At 39.0% G+C, this 21,616-nt stretch overlaps 2 protein-coding genes across 3 annotated transcripts; one reads left to right on the top strand and one right to left on the bottom strand.

The window, feature by feature from the left end:
* Positions 1–34: 34 nt before the first annotated feature.
* On the bottom strand, positions 35–8,652 carry LOC140879612 (kelch repeat-containing protein At3g27220). Of its 2 annotated transcripts, none has more exons than XM_073283400.1 (7): positions 8,259–8,652; positions 7,867–8,070; positions 7,144–7,373; positions 6,536–6,706; positions 1,375–1,480; positions 558–764; positions 35–382 (listed from the first exon to the last, which is right to left on the bottom strand). In XM_073283400.1, exons 1-7 carry the CDS (start codon positions 8,451–8,453, stop codon positions 218–220), a joined length of 1,278 nt encoding a protein of 425 aa, XP_073139501.1. In that variant the 5' UTR covers positions 8,454–8,652; the 3' UTR covers positions 35–217. The 2 variants fall into 2 exon arrangements, with proteins under 2 accessions (XP_073139501.1, XP_073139502.1); XM_073283401.1 differs by having other exon boundaries at positions 7,867–8,055.
* A 4,095-nt stretch (positions 8,653–12,747) lies between these two features.
* LOC140877451 (uncharacterized) lies at positions 12,748–13,931 on the top strand. The gene is made up of 5 exons (XM_073280988.1): positions 12,748–12,935; positions 13,063–13,119; positions 13,198–13,418; positions 13,681–13,777; positions 13,904–13,931. Exons 1-5 carry the CDS (start codon positions 12,748–12,750, stop codon positions 13,929–13,931), a joined length of 591 nt encoding a protein of 196 aa, XP_073137089.1.
* Positions 13,932–21,616: the final 7,685 nt, after the last annotated feature.

The following is a 21,616-nucleotide window of genomic DNA, read 5'->3' as shown; positions in this document are numbered from 1 at the left end:
AACAATGGTCTTTAGAGACCCGGTTGCCATATGGTACGAGAAAGATGTATAGTATTGTATATAACATAGCAAGCATTGATACTCTTGCCTCAAGTCGTTATTTGACAGCGTCTGGACATGTCTTTCATTACATACTTCAAAACAATAAATAGAATAAAAAGAAAGTTTAACTACCACTACTTATGGTGGCACCAATTGCAACCACCAAAAAAAATTATCATAACATCAGCTTCGTTCTCCACATCTCACCGATTACCTTTCGTGGTGCTGGATCCTCAGGCCCTCTGTCACGTTGCCCAGATGTGAAATACAGCATTCCATTCCAAAATCCAACTAGAGTAGTTTTGACTCGGAAAGGGAGCTTTCCAATCACCGACCATTTCTGCGATAATGATTCAACATAAATGAACTCGTCAAGTGCATGAAGACTAGTGTTCCAAGTACAAGGCTAGGCACATTACTTGTTGCATCTATGCTACGATATGCCCATCAATCAGGATAAAAAAAGATCGCAGAATCAGCGATGACATAGTGGTTAGAAGGTACGAAGAAGATACCAGCGTATCAAACTGAAACTGGAATATTTCCCCAACCAGTATCATCTTTTTGGTGATAGGATGCTTTTCCGTGGTACCTCCAACAATAACAATCGAATTATTAACAATCGCCCAAGCAAATTCAATATGAGAATCAGGTTTCGGCATAGGTGGTAGCACTTTCCACTTCATATCATCATCTAACATGTAGACATCAGCATACACAACCTACACAATACAACTTTCACAATCATAATGAATTACACTACATAAAAGGCATTTAAATAATATTTCAGCAATTCCCCTGCGTTATAACATTCCCAATCCTGTTTTCCTTTTTTCCCCCTTAGGGAGTTCATTTTTCAGGCGGAACGGGAGGACTGGACTTTCTCACTGGGGACAACACATTATAAAGAATTTTCACTACTAAATGAAAGATAACACCATAATATATTTTGTAATTATTTCAACCATGGGCTGCAAATGGCCACTTTATGAAGAGTTTGTAAAGCCTAGTGAAGAGACGCCTAGAAGAAAAAAAGGGCATTAAAATTCTAGCTCTTTTAACACCATATGTTCTGAGAACAAGGCCTAAATCTAGTAGAGCAGTTAAGATCAAAGAATTATATAACGAAATAAGCAATTGGATCAGATTTGAGTAGTGTTTGAGAGAGTTTATAGGAAGCACTTCTCAACTTTTCGTTGACAAAATTTCACAAAATTTCAAATTTTTGTTAAGGAAAAGCTGAGAAATGTTTTCCAAAAGCTCTTCCAAACACTACATTTTCCTCGCTCATGCAACAAGCTGCTTATTCATAAAAACATGATGTTAGATTACCTCATTACGGCGGGAGCATTTAAAAATTGGAGATCCAGGTTTAGCCATGAAATCACCTTCTTGACCACCCATAACATACAGACGATCATTGAAGACCACACATGTCCTACACACGATAGTAAAGAAATAGACCGTGAACGATAGAAATACAATGAAAGGTGATAATATTATTCAAATGATGAATTATAATAAAAAAAGTTTCGTTCTCGTGAAAATTATTGGGAATATGAATCACATCTTCAAAATAGATAATTCATATGTTTTGACAGCTTTTGAGTGGAAAAAGTCGTTAAAAAAAACTCTTTTCGGGGCCTGGAAAATCATCCAAGCCCAAGATAAAGTTCGTTAACATTAGAAGGCCCAAGAGGCACATTTAGGAACTCACGTGGGGAGGGGGAATATGAGGGAACGGAGAGAATAAATTATTTATTCAGTTCATTTGTTATTCGTTCTGTTGCACTAGCTTTAGCTAGTGAATTTACAGAGAAATATCTGGGGAAATATTCTATCAATACCATATCTATATTTCAGTTCCTTTGAAACAATAATTCTTGTATTGTTATCTGTTTGTTGTTTTCACTTGAATCAAAGAACCAGCCTAACAATTTGGTCCGACCTACCGGATCCCAATTGAGGGAGGAAAAGAAATGGCCACAACAAGGACAGAAGCTAAGGTGGAAGCACTCAAAAAGACAGTGAGTGAGATGCAAGAGAATATCAGCTCGCTGACAAAAACTGTGATTGTGATTATTGAGTCGCAGGCAAAGATGATCGAATCCCAAGCGAGGATGGAGCAGTGGGTGTTTGGGAAACGATCGTAAAAACCAACCCAAGGACAGGGCGAGGAAGGTGGTGAATGAAGAAGCAGAGGGTGATGAGGAAGAAGGACGAGATTCACATAAGTGAAAAATTATGGGGATGATGAGATGAGGCAGGCTCTTCAAAGAACAGAAATAGCTGGGTTTGGTGGACTGGATCCATGGGGATGGCTGGGAAGAGCGGACACTATTTTGAATTGCATGGAACTCCCATACACAATCGTCTTAAGCTGGCTCATATTCACATGGAGGCCCAGCTTAGCACTGGTTCCATTGGCTTCTTTTGAAAATCCTGAATATGAGCTGGTATAGGTTTGCGGAAGAGTTGATCAAGTACTATGGACATAGGCAGGCAACCAATCCATTTGTGTTACTGTCATCAATAAAGCAGGACAATCAACCAGTAAACGCGCATGTAGAGCAGTTTGAAGTGTTGTTGGCCCAGGTGGGCGATTTACCAAAAGATCAGTGTGTAGGGTATTTCCTATGTGGGTTGAGGAAGGAGATAACCAGATGATGGTTATCAAGGGAGTTATCATTCCTGGTATCCAACTATGGGTTATCGGTTGAATAAGATGAGTGAGCAGATTGATCGATCGATGACAAGGTTCCAGACTGGAGGTGGAGAGAGGAGTAGTCGGTAGGCCCAACTCCAATACTAGCCCAATTCAAGGGTACAGCCCAAAACATGGAGGGGAAAGTTTTACAAATCATCGAGCCCAAAATCAAAGTACATCGACTGTCTCAAGGCAATCGGTGATGGGAAGGGGTTTCGGAGTGGACAGAGGTAGAGTGAATAAAGGGGGAAGTCAAAAGCCAAGGGAAGGGAAAATTGTGTCGCATCAAGAATACATGCATCGTAGAGAGAAAGGGTTAAGTTTTAGATGTGGAGTGAGAACCATACAACCCCACTACATAAATGCACTCAGGAATCTTTGAGAATGATACTGATGGCCGAAGATGGAGAGGATGACGAGAGGGATAAATACCAGGAGGCGAGTAACAAGGACACTGACATAGAAAGAGAACACAGCAAAGAATATGGTCCGCTTGAATTACCCTTGTTTTCTAGGTTTTCTCATCCCCTAACAATTAAACTAATGGGCAAAATTGCGGTGAAGACGTGGTAGTGATGATGGACAATGGCGCTAGCCACAATTTTGTGTCGAGGGGGTTAGCAGAAAAATTGGGGATGAAGATAGATGAATAAGTGAAATTCAGGGTTTGTTTGGGGGATGGGTTTAAAGTTGCGTGTCGGGGATTTGCCTGAATTTAGGTGTTGACTTGAGCGTGTGTCAGTTGAACACTGAGGGATAATTGTTTGAATTGGGAGGAGTAGATTTGATACTAGGGGTGGATTCGCTGAGAACATTGGGTGAGGTGAAAGTAGATTGGGGTAGGATGAGGATGAAATTTATGAAAGAGCACGAGATAGTTTTGCAAAGGTATCCCACACTTAAAAGGTCGATGGTTTCTCTTCGTTCGATTGTCAAGACATCGGAGATAGAGTTTTGTGCCACCTTATACCTATGAATAGCTCAAGCGAAAAAGGGCAGCCCATCAAAATATATTGCTGCATTATGAGGGAGTGTTTGAGAATTCCCAGGAAAGAACCCAAAATCATGCTATTCAAATTAAAGGGGCGTAGCCTAGTTCAGGTGCGACCCTATAGACATGCGCACAGTCAAAAAAATGAGATCGAGAAATTGGTGGCTGGCATGATTATTGCCGGGGTGATCCAGTCGAGTCAAAGTCCGTATTCAAGCCCAGTTATACTAGTTAAAAAGATGAGAGTTGGAGGTTCTGTGTGGATTATCGTGCGTTGAATGAGATCACAATACCAAACAAAAACCCCAAATTAGGGTGCGACTCGAAGATGTCCCCAAGACTGCCTTTCAGACACATGATATGGGGCATTATAAGTTTCTCGTAATGCCTTTTGGGCTAAAAATGCACCTTCAACGTTTCAAGCTACAATGAAATTACGTGTTGTGGCAGTATTTGAGGAAGTTAGTCTTAGTATTCTTCAACGATATACTAATTTACAGCAGGGGATGGGAAAAAACATTTGAATCACCTTCAAATAATTTTGGAGGCACTGCTCGAAGAAAAAAGAGCGTTGAATAAGAAGATGTGTGGCTTTGGGCTCAAGGAAATAGAGTACTTGGGACACATTATTTGTATCATTACCCCGAGTGGCAGTGGATCAGCAGAAGGTGGAAAGCGTTCGGGCATGGCAAGACCGGTGGAAAGATTGCAAAACCTCTAACTGAGCTGGTGAAAAAGAATAATTTTGGTTGGAGCAAAGGGGTAAAAAGGGCTTTTGAAGGGCTCGAGGGAAAGGTTAGTTCTGCTCCTATTTTACGAATGTCGGATTTTAACCAAGAATTTCTCATTGAGTGTGATGCATTGGGGAGAGGAATAGGTGTGGTGATCTCAGGGAGACCCATTCCGTTTTAGCACGGCTTTAGCGGAGAGGGTACTGGCCAAATCCACTAATGAGGAAGAATAATGGCATTAGTATTGGCAATCCAACTTTGGTGACCTTACCTATTGGGTCGAAAATTTGTGGTCAACTCGTGACAGACCACAAATCACTAAGAAACTGCTCCAACAGCATATAACCACTCCCAATCAACAACATTGGTTCGCAAAGTTAATGGGATATGAGTTCAAGGTCAGATACAGGGCAGTGGTGAACAATGGGGTAGCTGATACAATGTCCAGGAAGGATGGTGAGGTTGAGTAGAACAGTCTCTCAGTATCACTATGGTTAGAACTCTCTCAGTACCACTATGGTTGTTAGAACTGGAGGGGATGAATCAGACAGTGTGTACTGTGTAATGATCCATTATTACAGCCGATGTTGAAGAAATTGAGCAAACTTGCTGATGTAGTGGGACCGTATTCACTAGCTAATGGGAGTTTATTGCATAACGGCAGATTAGTGTTACCTAAGGGATGGAAGTGGGTCAATAAAGTATTAAGAGGAATGTCAAGTTACTCCAACATGAGGTCATTCCGGAGCTTTTCACACGTTGAAGCGGGTAGCAGGCAACATTTATTGGGTAGGAATGAAAAAGGATGTGGTAAAGATGGTGGCTGAGTGTGAGATATGTCAGAAACATAAATACCAAGCAACTAAGCCAACGGGTTTGTTACAGCCGCTTCCTATCATGGGGGCTATATGGGATGATATATCAATGGATTTCATTGTCGGCTTACCAAAAGCAAGGGGTTACGAGGATGGTAGCGGTGGATTGGCATCCAAATACAGCCACTTCATTTTACTCGAGCACCCTTTTATCGCAAGGGAGTGGCTGATAGCTTTATGAAGAATGTGGTTCGCTTGCATGGAGTCCCCCGTTCCATTGTAAGTGACTGAGACCAGTGTTCTTGAGCACTTTCTAGTCTGAATTATTCCGCTCATGGAACCAAGTTAGCAATGAGTTTGGCTTACAACCCCAAGTCGAATGGACAAACCGAAGTGTTAAATAGGTGTATTAAGACATATCTGTGATGTTTCTCGTCTGAACCCAAGAATTGGGCTAACTGGGTTCACTTGGCTGAGTTTTTGTACAATGACACCCTTTAAGGTAGTTTATGGGAGGAAGCCTACGGTGTTAACACAATTCTTACCCGGGGAAACTAAAGTGGCTGTTGTGGGACAAAATATGTGATCGAAATGAGGTGTTGAGGCAACTTAAGAATAATTTACATAGATCACCGCAGAGTATGATAGAGTATGCTAATGCCAAAGGACGAGATGTTTCGTTTTAAAAAAGGTGATATGGCATTCTCAAAGTTGAGGCCGCAATGGCAACAGTCAGTGCCATTGCGTCGCAGAGTGTTCCAAAAATTAGCTCCCAGATATTATGGTCCATTTAAGGTGATGGAAAAGGTGGGCACTATGGCGTACAGGTTGCAGTTGCCGGTTGAGTCCCAGGTCATCCTGTGTTTTGCTATTAAAAATAGTATTAGGAATAAGCCAACAGTCACAGGATTTACCAAAAGGGTCAGAGGAAGACCTTGTCCTGGGTTTTGAACCAAGCAGGGTTTTACCTATTTGGTATAAGAAAATGGGTAACGAAGAGAAGCTGCAAATGCTAATTTGTGGAAGAAAAGGCCGGCAGAAGAGGGTTCATAAATAAGCAACATATATGCACCTAATTACAACAATTACAGAGAAATAGTTGAACCAAATCCCATATACGAAGATTTCAATCTATCATGGCCCAAAAACAGACGCCTACAGAGAAATGAGCCAAAAATTTCAAATTGAGATAAGAGGTAGAATTTGGAACTCGTGGCAAATTTAATTTCTAAAGTACAAGCAGGAAAACCTGTGAGGTCCACCACGAGGGATAGGGATTTCAGTTCTCCATTCTTCTTCTAAGGCTTTGCCATCTTTTACAGCAATGCTCCAATGTTCTACAGCAGGTGTATGTCGGTTCTCTTTGCTGCCCCCCATCACATGGAGTCGGCCCCTCCAAAGCTGTGTTGCAGGAGCATACCTAAAAGCACCAAGTAAACAAATTTCAGAGACATATGTACTGTTTTCTTGAATGCATTAATTATACTATATTTACTCAAATTTCAAAGAAACTTATGCACTCATGAATAAGACTGGCAATTATGAAATGTCTGTAGACACTAAGACTATCAACAAAAACATCAAGAGATTAAAAAGGGAGGTACAGCATGTCATTAAGTCCTTAAGGTAATCCAGGACCATACAAATGACCAGGTTTGTAAAAAAGTGGGCGACATTACACAGTTGTCCAGAATTTTTGAAAAATAATGGAACTGCGTGCAGATAACAGGCAAAAGCAAAAATCATTCTGCAAAACCTGGCAAGAAGTCCAGCATGGCCCAGAGAATAAAAATCAGAATTCTTCCATGAAACCACAAAAGGTTAACATCACTTACAAACCACATAACTAGAGCATACCTCGGTACGGGTAATGGTGGCATGCTCCGCCATTGCTTTGTCTCTGTGTCCAGTACAAATGTTTGTGCTGTTGGTCCCCGACATTGAGGACCATACTGTCCAGTAACTACATAAATGTACCTTCCATCTGTTACCATGCCTAAATGTGAATGTGCCATTTCTTTTGGCATATCAAACCTTCCTCCCCAAGTGTTATCAGTGAAATTATAAATGTCGACATGAGAATGCACCTGAAAGTAAAAGAAAGAAAATCGTCAAATAGCATAGTTTTATGTTTTTACTCGAGCATTCAGAAAACCATAAGGAACTGCAGGAAGCAAGTGTACATAGAACTCTTTTTAAAATAATAAGCCGGTTCTCTTTTCTAACTCTGCCATGGTCAGTTCAAGCCCAGGTAAAGGAGTTGCCAGGCCAGTGTAAAATATAGGCAAATGTTTGTATGTATGAATCCATCAGAATATTGTGCTAATGCTAGACTAATTCAGTTTCCACGGAGTTATATAATCATATAAAACCATAAACTGATGCAACAAAGTTTACATATGCATAATATGGCCATCCACTAGTGTTAAAAATATTATATCACAAGAAATGGGCAGACAACATATAGTCCAGCTGCTAGTAACCCAAGATACAGAATAAGCATGGTACAAGTGAAATTTTGTCAAATAAACCAGTAGAAAACTAAGGAAAAACTACAACGAAAGTAGATCGGATCCTCACATAATCAATGGTTCCATATCCAGCAAATACAAAAAGAAGATTCTTGATTTGTATTGCCGCACCATCAAGACGGGGAACTGGTGCCGTTGCCATCTTATCCCATTTTAACTCGGGAGCTGGTAAATCTGCAAAAGTTGCTGACAAAACCCTCACAGGTACAACTTCCTTCTTATTTTGCTCAGGCTCTTCCTGCCGAATAGAGAACTGATACATTCAACACCAATGAAAGCCAGCAAAAAGCAACCACCCAAACATATTAAAATATGATCAATCAACACACACACACATATTCCCAGGCATCCCTTTATCAAGCAAAAAAATCAATGAGCAACATGAACCAAAGCAACTCCAGCACGTAACAGGAATATAAAAAGAAGGGTACTGAGCTTAACTGGAGAGGTGGTATTAATTTGGAAGAGATGTGGAACGTAAAAGGTAGGGGAATCCCGGAGAGGCAAATTGGCGGAAGTAGAAGACGATGAGGATGCCCAGAGTAGATCTGCAAGAAGAATGGCTGCCAACAGCCCCACCAACAGCAACGCGTATTTGGTGGTGGTTCTCTGCTTAGCCGCAGCCACCTTCTTCATCACTCCAGATTATACTAAAAACACTCAACAACATTCATTGATCCCATTCATTCCACCTCAAATCAAACGTCGTAGAATTGCGGGTTCGATTCTGTCTCCCAGAATTGAACAGCGATTGGAGAAATCGAAATCTACCACTTGTAAATCAATCGCGGATTGCTCGGTGTCTCAAGTTTCTTGTTCCAAACATATTCAATTTTATTTTACTCCCAATGTCCCAATTGCACGGTACGTTTTTTTTTTTTTTTTTTTTTTTTTTTTTTTGAATTACGGTGCGGTTTGGCGGTTTTTCATAAGAAAATCAAAACGAATTGCCAATTGCGGTTCGGTTATATTTTATTTTTTTGTTGCGGTTTTATATGTAAAATTATTTTTGCGGTTTTCGGCGGTTTTAAGCGGTTGCGGTCGGTTCGCGGTTTTTTTTAATGATAGGTAAAATGAAAAAAAATAAAATTATTCAAATTATTAGAATAATGAATGAAAACTATAATAAACTAAATAAAATAAAAATTAAACAACAAAATAAAGTTAATCAACTATAATATGTTTAGGCAAGGTTTAAGATTAATATTTGTATAGAGAAGTAGTAAATAGATTATGAAGAGAGAAAGAGGGGAAATTTTTTTGAAGAAGTGTTGGGATAGAAGAGAGTGGAGCCGGGATCAAATCTATTGTGTATTATGTATATACAATGTGCTATAAATATAACTGTAGATAAATACCACTATGCATGGCGGTGCGGTGCGGGGTGGTTTGGGCCAAAAATTATAACCGAACCATGGCGGCGGGGCGGTTTTCATTTTTTTTAAAACCGCGGTTATTTCAAAAAATGAGATACGATGGTGCGGGACGGTGCGGGGTGATCGGTTCGGGCGGTTTTTGAAAAAATGTGATCACCCCTACTTTTTTTGTTGTGCCATATATAGCAATATATTTTCAAAAAAAAAAAATAATACATAGCAATTTTTTGTCAAACAACTATCAAAATAAACTGTTTAACAATTTTTAAATTGTTTTAAAAAGAATAAAGTCACCCTTACTTTTTTTTTAAAAAAAATATTATTTTGATATTTTAATTCTTTATATAATCTCTTTATATTTTATTATTAAATTCTTATCACGCCACGCACTCTTTCATTTTTTGTACATAATTTCTCAAATTTTTTTCTAAATTAAAATTAAAAATAGTTTTATTTTTTAATATATATTTAACATTTATGATAAATTTAAAAATATTTTTTTGTGTATATTACTATTTAAATTACTTTCATAGTATTTTAACCATTTTGGTAATTTCGACAATAAAAATATCTTATAATACCAAACACATCAACATCTTTAAATTGTTTAAAATAAGTTTATCCAAAAACTTTTAACAACTTATTTTTAAAATAAGACCTGACATCTTATAAGTTGTTTTAAATAAGCTTAGCCAAACACCTTCTTAGTAATATTTTTTTTACATTCGTTTACTAATATACTCCTATTAACTACACCTTGAAAATTGTGCAATCATTTTTTAATAAATTAATTAGGGATAAAATAAGAAGTTTGTATAAAAATTGTTTTTCCAATGATTTTTCTTAATCTGAGAAAAAAATTAGGATTATATAATCGGGACAGAGAGAGTACTATTTCAAAAACCAAATTAAGAAAATAAAAGGTATATATACATTTTTTTTATTAATTAATGATTTCTGCTAAGTTGGACAGTCGATCCAATTTATACGTGTAATAAGAAAATAATATTTTGGTATAAATATTTTTATATATAGATAGCTCGAATATATTACATTTTTCACAAAATTGACGTGTTAGATCACCTCATAGAAATTTTTTAATTTTCTCTAGATTTATAAGATTTTATCATTGAGGTTGTGTTTGGTACCAAATATTAGCTAGGATTGTGGGTAAGAACCGGTGTTATCCCTCGTTTGGTTGAATTTTTATTAAACCCGTCTAATGTCGCTTAAAAAACTGAGTTGTATTAAGGTGGGGTAAATAAACTCTTGGCTCACCCTATTATTAGTCATCCTTCTTTCTATCATACACTCTTGTTCCATGAATACCTCTCGACCAACCTAAAAATTACAACAGAGTTTTCATGAATAACTTTACTCTCCCAACTTAAAATTACGCGGCTAGATATTGCAGACAATCTTGTGCGTTCATTAGGGTATTTTTCTCTCCAAGATGAACTCTTCCGAATGCAGGGAAATCCGGCTCAAAATCTTTGCTCACGATGTTTATTGGCATATGGCGTTAAGAAATTTATTTTCTATCATTTTATTTTCTTATCTCGTTTCAGAAATTTCTAGAAAGCGGTGAAGCTTGCTGTGTAGGTAAATGTCTTGAGAATCTTTGTTCACGACATTCATTTTCTAATTTTGTTGAGGAATGGAAATTCGTAACTAGTTCTACCTAAAAATATCTTGAAAATAATACACTATAAAATGGCCTTTCGGAACGTCCATAGGCCGTCATTCTTCATTTACATGCCCTTTTTTTTTGATAATTTTGAGCATTTCTGTAAAATGCTCTTCACCCATTGTCCATGTTTTGGTAAAATTTTGGGTAAACTTCTGATGTCCATATGTTTTTTTTATGTTATATATGTACATATATTCTATCGATTGTGAATTATAGGATGTTTTTGATGTATGAAATTGAAGTTTGGGAAGGAATGAGAGTGGCGGTGTTATTTATGGTCGTGTACTATCTTTACTTTTTATTTTAATAACATCGTACTTGTTCACTTGTAAAAACCATTTCATGCCTAGGAAAAAACATGTTAAATCTCTAGCATTTTTTAAACATGTTTGTGACACATGTTTTTTACAAATATGATATTTGTGTGAGAATACAAAATTTCAAGAGTAAACTAAGTGGAGGCAAACTAAAATTGAGGAAAACTGAAACGAGGTAAACTGAGTTGACCAGTTGACTAAGATCAGTCTAGTAGCTAGACTGAAATCCATCTGCTCCAGAAATTATAACTGATTCAATAACTCAGAAATTATGGCAAATAATGACAATTAAGGAGAAACCTAACAGTCATAATCTACTCTGTAAATAGCACTCAGATTTATGAGATCTGCTACACGAAATTCTGAGCAAAACATCTATAGAGTGAGTGAGAAAATTCAGTTTAGCCGAGGCAGTCAGTTGAGCAGACCAGTTTAGCATCCAGACCAAAATTTTTTTAGCAAATCTACGGTAAGTGGGCGTTTTTTTTTTAAAATAATGAAACTCTGTTTTTTATTTTCGATTCCAGCATGATTTGTTTCATGAATAAGCACTATGTGATTTTCTGGTGTACCAAAACTTGTGAACTAGTGGTAGAAATATATATTATGAACACTCTGCTTTGTTTCTGTTCTTTTCTGACTCCTCATCATTTAGAGAATAAACATATAAGAGACTCATATCAGTTAGCTACAAAATTTGCAAGCAACTTGGTACACTGCCTGAAGTTTATGTTTCTGAATTTCTGAAATAATAAGTCTTTATTTCTGTCCTCTGTTATATTCTGTATATGAATGCAATCTTGTTAAAATGATTTTAAACGAATGCTGGAAATTTTCCTCATTTATTGAGTGACACCCATATCACTCATCTACCGAAATCACCCATCTCAGATAAGAAAGAGGAAGAACTCAAAGAAGATGAGCAAAACCAGTTCTGGGGTTGGTGAAGAAGACCAACAAACTGTTGATGCTTAGTTTTTGTTTTTTTTATGTTTCCATTTAGTTGTATTGAGCCGCTGCATAATTATTTAGTCAATGTCAGCTAAGGATTGTAAAGAAAATTTAAATTTGAGTTTATGAAAGACTCTGTAATTTCAGTTTCATGAATGAATAGACTGGTTATTCTAAAATTTTGTACTCCGAGGCTTGTTGTTTAATGTGAAAACGTTACATGAAGCCGATTTCAACTAGGCTCAGTTTCGGGGCGTAACAATTTGTTTCTTATTTGGGTTGACAGAGTTTATTTCAAAATTTTCTTGTTTGGGTTGACATGTTTTTTGACCTATGTATAAAATAAAACTCCATTTTTTTCTTATATATGAGCCATTTTTGGGATTTAGGCCCGCGTTGTTAACCACGTTTTGAAATATCATTTAGTGTGAAGTATCTTGGAAGATGGCCATTAAGTGCAGACACGTTGTACTTTTTGTGATGCTTCACCAAATCATGTGTCAATCCTTCTTGATTTTGTGTTTTTTTTATGGCATCGACAAAAAAAACGTGCAAAATGACTTCGTGAGATTCGTAGAACAGCAGCCTCGTACAACATGACGCAAAGAATAAATGTGAAAATGAATCATTTGCATAGGATTATTCACATAGGAGATGTTGAGTGCGTGGTAAACTTGAGAATGAATAGAAATAATTTTTCACGATTTTGTTACTTGCTAACTCATGTTGGAGGGCTAGTCGAGTCTAGATATGTGTGTATTGAAGAGAAGGTTGCAATGTTTCTGTATGTATTGGCTCATCACAAGAAAAATCGAGTGGCTGGTCATGACTATGTACGTAGTGGACATACAATCAGCACTCATTTCCATGAAGTGCTCCGATCAATTCTCATGATACATCCTATACTACAGGTTAAACTCTCTCATGTTGATGACACTTGCACCAACGATTCTTGGAAATGGTTCAAGGTAACCTGAAAAGTTGTTTAATTACTTGCACAAAATAAACATTTGAATTACAAATTTTTACAAATTATGATTGTATAGGGATGGTGCATTGGAAGGAACGTATGTCAGTGTACATGTACCAACCATGGAGAAGACGCGATATAGAACAAGAAAAGATACTATTGCAGTGAACGTTCTTAGGGTTTGCGACCATGACATGAAGTTCATATATGCACTTATGGGGTGGGAGGGATCTACATCAGATCCTAGAGTTCTTCGTGATGCCTTTACTGGTGACGATATATTTAAAGTTTCAAGAGGTTGTTCATAATCTGAATTTATTATATAACTATGATAAATATACTTATGCTTGGATAATGTGATTTCATTTTTCTTAAAAAAATTTCAATATGTAATTTATTTCTTCTTAAAGTTTATTTCGAATATTGTGATTTATTGCTTCTTAAATTTTTTTCTTGCGTACTGTTTGTGAAATAATAAGTTTTTCTTATCTTTAGGTTGTTATTATCTATGTGACAATTGATACACCAATGTCGAGGGATTTTTGACTCCTTATTTCAGGTGAGTACGTTATCATAGAGATGCTTGAGGAAACCGTGAAATTGGTCCACAAAATTATAAGGAGTTATTCAATTGGAGACACTCTCAAGCTTGAAATGTAATCGAAAGAGACTTCAGTTTACTGAAAAAACGATGGGCCATACTACGAAGTCATTTGTTCTATCCATTGAAAAATAGAAAACAGAATTATATTGACTTGTATGTTATTGCATAACTTCATTAGGTCTGAAATGATCCCATTGAGGAAGTGAACGAAGAGGTTGTTAGTCCGGGCCAGGAGATACAAGATGATTTTATCAACATCATTGAATCATCGGATGTGTGGGATATATGGAGGGAGAACCTTGCTATGTCGATGTGGAACAATGTTAATTAAAAAACTCCAATTGTTGTACTTGTTTCGTATCCACGTTTGAATTAATGTACTTTTCGCATTTCATGCTTTTTAATTTCTAAACTTCAAAACATAATTTTATTGTATGTTATTTTGTTTAGATTAATTCCACCAGAGTGATCTTGTATTCATTATTTATTTTTTATATATATAAAATGTGTTTGTAAGTACAATTATTACGATATTTATTCACCTCTGGACTTTATTTTATGCAAGAATAGGACAATGACAACGACAGCGACAACGACAATGACAACAACAACTTCATAATCATGGAAAGTGGAGCAACTATTGAGAGCCGTGTAGGAAAGAAAAGAAAAACTGATATGACTAGACGCACTAGGAGTGAACGTGAAGAAGAAGTTCTGATACAAGCACTGAAAGAGGCTTCCGTAGAAGGTTGGAAGAGCGGCAACGAATTTCGGCCAAGGTACTTGGGTTTTCTCGAAAATAGTTTGAAAGCAGCATTCCCTATAGCAAATTTTCATGGCAATCCACATATTAACTGTAGCGACCCAACCCGGATCCACTACTAATCAGAGGTTAATGCTTAATTAAGCATGCAATTAACACTTATCAGAGAAAAGCTGCGAAAACTTAAATAAATACTGACCGCCAGAATACAACCGGTGAAATAAACACAATAATACAACCAATCGAATAAATATTAATAACAATAGAGCCTACAACTAATCATGATGTCTCTCTCTGGTCACTGACTACTTCGAGTCTTTGGGTGCACTATCAGCACCTGCAACTGCCCCATCAAATGGGGTGTCCAGACAACACAGGAAATACTGGACGTGAGCGCTAAAGCTCAGCACGCTTGTAATGACCACAACTTATGCTTTATCCCATCTGGCCTCTGCTCTGGGTGGGTCACACTCATGGTCTTCTCCCACCTGGGTGGGGAGTTTCATGCCCTCCCCAGGATTCGAACTTTCACCTCCAGGCATAAGTGCAAATTTGTGAGACCTCGATTCTAAACATCTAATCTTGGGATTAAACAACACTAAGATAAACAATAACCAAAGGTTAAAGCAATTAAAAGAATTTTTTTTTTTTAAAATAGTGCCTCGCTCGATCCGCATGATCTTGCGGATCGAGCGAGCAACTTATGCCAAAGCTACTGCCCGAAAAACCCAGCCCTCGCTCGATCCGCAAGATCGAGCGAGCCACAAAAATTTGAAACAGAGGACTGCACAGCTTGCCCTCGCTCGATCCGCAAGATCTTGCGGATCGAGCGGTGACAGAAACAGAGCAAAACAGCATAATTCATGCTAGAACTTGAGTCCAAAACCAACAACATTTTATCATGCATTTCAATCACAAGTTCTCCAACTAATACATGAAATTCTAGGGTTACACAACCGCTCAAAAGTATTGGATTTGTAACGAAAAACTTTCAACACAGCTCGCATAAACAATACAATAACATAACGAAGTTCGATATCTAAACATGTTCAAATACAACTAGGTAGACATGCCAACGCGACTTCTAAACCGAGTCTCACTACTAGCTCTCCCTCTTGTTGCTAACCAGGCCTTCGCTGACTTTGTACTGCCCCACCTTTTTCCAAGTACACATACAAAACAAAGCAACAGCCGGATAAACCGGTGAGAATGACATTCCCAGTAAAAAAAACATAACAAGTAATGAATATACAACATGCTATCAAAACAACATATTCAAGTCGAAGCTAATGATATGCATGTCCTTAAAACCAGGATATCAATTCTGATAAACAAGGGAGTGCTGCTCTGCTTTTGGGATCCCGAGGATGAGATCATGTAACGACTCACCGACTCTTCCAATCGAGGTGGTGCCACGTATCCCACTCCTCTAGACTTTGAGCAACCATAATGAGTATGCTAGCACTAGGCGAAATACTACAACCTAGGCCACTCAATCATAGTTCCCAAACGTCTAAACAAAAAGGGCGGTTCTGCCCGCTGAAATCAAAGTAGGCTCAAGATGAATGCATAACAGAAACATAAACATAAGCCATATAACAAAACTCAATCAATCAACAAGATACAAGTTCCACATGCTAGAACAAGTATCGATGCAATATGTGATTTAAAAAGGGAAACTCAAGAACCAACAGTCCCGAGTATGCTATCCCGCTACGATGACTGCTTTTACCTTTCAATGCAGTAGTTCCAACTTCTGGAAAGCTACAACAAAAGATTGTATCAAAGTCTAACCAATCTAAACAACAACAAGGCTCAAGGTAATTCTCTATACCGTTCTTCGTCCAAAACTCTGAAACGAACAATTGCTGTTAACCTTGAGTTTGACAAGCTCCAAACAAATCTGTTCAGATACAAATAAATGATCAATAACCATGATCAACTTACAAGCCAAGATCACAACTCAAAGACGGTTCGAAATCCCCAAAACTCAAACCGACGGCATAACGACTATAAACTGAACAAACCGGAAACGCAGACAGCAGTTCAATACCGATATAATCTCATAACAATGCTAATACCACAACAACAAGGCAATCCCAACAAATCTCAAAACTCAAACTTTCGAAAATGGCTTCCAAAAATCATAACATTTCCGAACGTCGCTCTATTTCAAAACCGACAGATAATAAACGATCAGAACACTGTAGAGAACAACATACTCGAATCTAGAATGATTCTAACAACATCCAAAAACTAGAATGTATCTGATCGTAGAAAAACTTACAATAGAACGAAGCTCTCGCAGCAGTGATCGCTAATCTACCTTCAGAAATAATTTCCAACGGACGGATCGAGCTCGGACTGAAATCCCAAAGCTTGGAATGAGAAGGGGGCGGCTCTAATGGAGGAGGCGTGCAATAAGGAAGAAGGAGAAGATTTATCCAATCAAATCCAAGTGTAGATAATATATAAAAATCAATATTTGCTTTTTAGTCCCTGAAATTTCCAAAATTTGCAAAAAGGACCCTGATCAAAATCAAACCGGCTCGAGAACTCTGTAATCTCTGATTAACTCAAATAAACTCATTTAAGATAAAAATGGGGCGTTACAATTCTCCCCCACTAAGAAAACATTTCGTCCTCGAAATCAACGAGAACCACAACTCATAAGATAGAATAAAGAACTAAAGAAAGTAAGAAGAACTCACGTCATCCGAATAACTCTAGAAAACGCTGTCTCATGTCAGATTCTGTCTCCCAAGTCGCTTCCTCGACTCCGTGACGGCTCCACTGCACTTTCACTAACGGAATCAACTTGGTTCTGAGTTGCTTTTCTTTCCGATCAAGGATCTGAATCGGTCGTTCAAAATAGCTCAGAGTCTCGTCTAACTCGGCTTCGTCAGGCTGAAGGATATGTGAAGGATCTGGATGATACTTTCGCAGCATAGAGACGTGAAAAACGTCGTGAATACCAGATAAAGACGGAGGAAGTGCAAGTCTGTAGGCAAGATCGCCTATCTTCTCGAGAATCTCGTACGGCCCGATGAATCTCGGAGATCACTTCCCTCTCTTACCGAATCTGACAGTGCCTCTGAACAGAGAAATCTTAAGAAAAACATGGTCTCCCTGCTCGAAACTCAGAGTTCTATGTCTGACATTTGCATACTTCGTCTGTCTATCTTGAGCTGACTTCATTCTGGTCTGAATGATCTTAACCTGCTCTGCCATATCTCTAAGCATCTCCGGTCCCAAATATGGTGACTCGGACAAGTCATCCCAAAACATCGGAGATCGGCACTTCTTGCCGTACAAAGCCTCAAAAGGCGCCATACCGATACTCGCTTGGAAGCTGTTGTTGTAAGAAAACTCCACAAGAGGCAAAGAATCCTGCCAACTAGTGCCAAAGTCTAGCACCACCGCTCGTAGCATATCCTCTAACGTCTGGATAGTTCGCTCTGACTGTCCATCTGTCTGAGGATGATAAGCTGTACTCAGATGCAATCGAGTACCAAGTGCCCCCTGAAGACTATGCCAGAAATGCGAAGTGAATCTAGGATCTGTGTCTGAAACGATCGACTTCGGCACCCCATGCAATCTCACAACATTGCTAACATACAATTTAGCCATCTGATCGTGACGATACGTCATCCTATACGGAATAAAACAAGCAGACTTCGTCAATCGGTCGATCACTACCCAAATAGCATCACATCCTCAAACGGATCGTGGTAGCTTCATGACAAAATCCATAGAAATGTGATCCCATTTCTATTCAGGAATAGATAGACTGTGCAAAAGACCTCCTGGTCGCTTCTGCTCTGCTTTTACTTGCTGGCAGTTCAAACACCGAGATACAAACCTCGCGATGTTGCTCTTCATTCTCTTCCACCAAAAATGAGTCTTTAGATCATTGTACATCTTACGACCTCCAGGATGAATACTAAACCGCCTGTAATGAGCCTCTCGGAGAATACGCTGTCTCAATTCCGAAATATCAGGCACAACAACACGGTTATTCACAAACAAAACATCATCTCTAACCTGGAATTCAGACTGATGTCCCGATCTGACTTTCTCTACTGAAACCTGAATGCTCGGCTCAGACTTCTGTGCTTCTCTGATTGCAACAAACAACTCCGGCTCGACTTGAATATCAAACACTCTGATAGTTTCTCTATCTGTTTCAAACTCTAAACCAGAAGTGCAACAATCATCGATCAACTGAGAAACACCAATAGTAGAAAGAGATAAAGAACATAGCTTTCGGCTCAAAGCATCTGCAACTGCATTTGACTTTCCCGGATAATACTTGATTTCACAGTCGAAATCCTTCAACAGATCTAACCATCTTCTCTGACTCATATTCAGCTCTGCCTGAGAAAACAAGTACTTAAGGCTCTTATGGTCAGAGAAGATCTCGAAAGACTCACCATAAAGATAGTGATGCCAGATCTTCAGAGCAAAGACGATCGCAGCTAGTTCGAGATCATGAACCGGATAATGAGTCTCGTGCGGTTTCAACTGCCTCGATGCATACGCTATCACATGCTTATGCTGCATAAGAACACAACCCAAGCCTCGGTTAGAAGCATCACAATAGACTATGAAACCTCCAGTACCCTTCGGAATAGAAAGAATCGGAGCACTGGTCAGTCTCCTCTTCAGATCAACAAAGCTAGCCTCACAATCTGCAGTCCAGACAAAAGGCGCATTCTTCTGATTTAGCTGGGTAATTGGCTTGGCAATAGACGAGAAACCCTCGATGAAACGACGGTAATAACCAGCTAAACCCATGAATCTTCGGATCTCCGGCACTGAAGTAGGTCTAGGCCAATTCATAACCGCTTCAATCTTGCTGGGATCGACAGAAATCCCATCTTCAGAAATAATGTGACCGAGAAAGACAACTCGATCTAACCAGAATTCACACTTAGACAGCTTGGCAAACAACTGCTCAACTCGCAAAATCTGCAATACGGTCCTCAAGTGCTCTGCATGGTCAGTATGGTTCTTTGAATAGATAAGAATATCATCGATGAAGATAATGACGAACTCATCTAGATAGCGCTGAAAGATACGGTTCATCAATCCCATAAAAACTGCGGGAGCATTAGTCAAACCGAATGGCATGACTATAAACTCAAAGTGACCATACCTCGTTCTGAATGCGGTCTTAGGAACGTCTTCCTCTCGCACTCTCAACTGGTGATAACCTGACCTCAGATCAATCTTAGAGTAGACAGAAGAACCCTGCAGTTGATCAAAAAGGTCATCTATTCGGGGTAAAGGATACCTGTTCTTAACTGTAGCCTGATTCAATTGGCGGTAGTCGATACAGAGCCGCATAGAACCATCCTTCTTCCGAACAAAAAGCACAGGAGCACCCCAAGGCGATACACTAGGTCTGATGTATCCCTTGGCAATTAAATCCTCAAGCTGCTCTTTCAATTCTCTCAATTCAATAAGTTCCATACGATACGGAGCTTTGGAGATAGGTTGAGTACCTGACACTAAGTCAATGCTGAATTCAATTTCTCAAATAGGTGGCAAACCAGGAACATCTTCCGGGAACACATCAGCAAATTCTCTAACCACCGGTAAATCTACCAAAGCTGGGCTAGATTTCAGTACATCAACCGCATAAACCAAAAATCCTTCTGCACCTCTCTGTAGCAAACGAGTCATAGATAACACTGAAATCAAAGGAATTCTAGATCGAGAACCCTTACCAAAGAATTTCCACTCGTCTGCCATTTCAGGTCTGAACCTGACAACTTTCAGAAAACAATCGACTGTTGCCCTGTACTTGGTTAAAGCATCTATACCGACAATACAATCAAAATCTGACAGTCCAAGTATAATACAGTCGAATTCTAACAAATTCCCCTCAAAACAAAGTTCACAGTTCCTGACTAGTCTGACAGAAACAATTCCTCCACCCAAAGGTGAAGTTACAGCTACTACAGTAGGCAACAACTCAGTTGGCAAAGCATGCAATAACACAAATTTCTCAGAGATAAAGGAATGGGAAGCACCTGTATCTATCAAAACATGAGCAGAATGACCAAAAATCGAACAGTTACCTGCTATAACATCATCAGGTGCCGCCTGAGCCTGATCCTCTGTCAAGGCAAAAACTTGTGCCTGCTGTCTCGGGGGCTGGCTTACAGTAGTGTTACCTCCCTGTCTGTTCTGCTGCTGGGGCTGGAAAGAGTGAACTGCAGAGGATTGCCTCTCAAGCTGAGCTGCAAGTCTAGACGAACTCCCACTCTGAGCTCTATCTCTGTTACGCTGTGGGCACACCTTAGAGAAGTGTCCCGGTTGCTGACAGGTGTTACAATTTCCAAAGACTCACACACACTGATCCGGTGAGTGTCTTCCTCCACACTTGCTGCAGTACAAGGTTGATGATCCAGAACTCTGCCCTGAACCAAACTGTCAGGAACCACTGGAACTAGACGAACTGTTCCCCTGCCTTTTGAACTGTTTACCTCTTGCCTTGTACTGATCCTTTATGTTTCCCCCACTGTTACCACCTTCATACCTCTGCTGCTGGTTCTGATGCTGAGGTGGCTGATTCTGATACTGAGATGGTTGGTTCTGATACTGCCTCTGCTGCTGAGGTGCTACCTGATTACCTCTTTGCCTCCACAAGCCTGCTTCTGCTCCCTTTACGTGATTCATGGTGTCCGCAAAGTTGTCTGGCCTAGCAGTGTTCACCAAAGTGAAGATGTCAGGATTCAAGCCATTTATGAAGTGGTCGGCGTTTGCTTCCTCATCTCCGGCAATTAGTGGTGCAAAACGCAACAGACTATCAAACTTGGCTACATACTCTTCGATGTTCAGATTCCCTTGCCTCAGATTGGAAAACTCTGCTCCCTTATCTTTGCGATACGAGATAGGGAAAAACCGCTTATAAAACTCAGATTTAAAAAGAGTCCAAGTAACCTCTGTACCTCTACTCTCAAATGCTTTCTTTGTCATGATCCACCAGCTCTTTGCACCACCACGCAGCTGATGAATTACTAACCTGATTCGGCGGTCATCGGTGTAGTCAATGGAATCAAACAACTGATCCATATCATCCAACCAACTCTCACAGTCAACTGGATTTTCTGAACACAT

This window comes from Henckelia pumila, chromosome 2 (assembly GCF_033568475.1).
Source record: "Henckelia pumila isolate YLH828 chromosome 2, ASM3356847v2, whole genome shotgun sequence".
NCBI lineage: Eukaryota > Viridiplantae > Streptophyta > Magnoliopsida > Lamiales > Gesneriaceae > Henckelia > Henckelia pumila.
The sequence above is the reverse complement of the archived record's forward strand: the minus strand, read 5'-3'. Positions and strand labels throughout refer to the sequence as shown.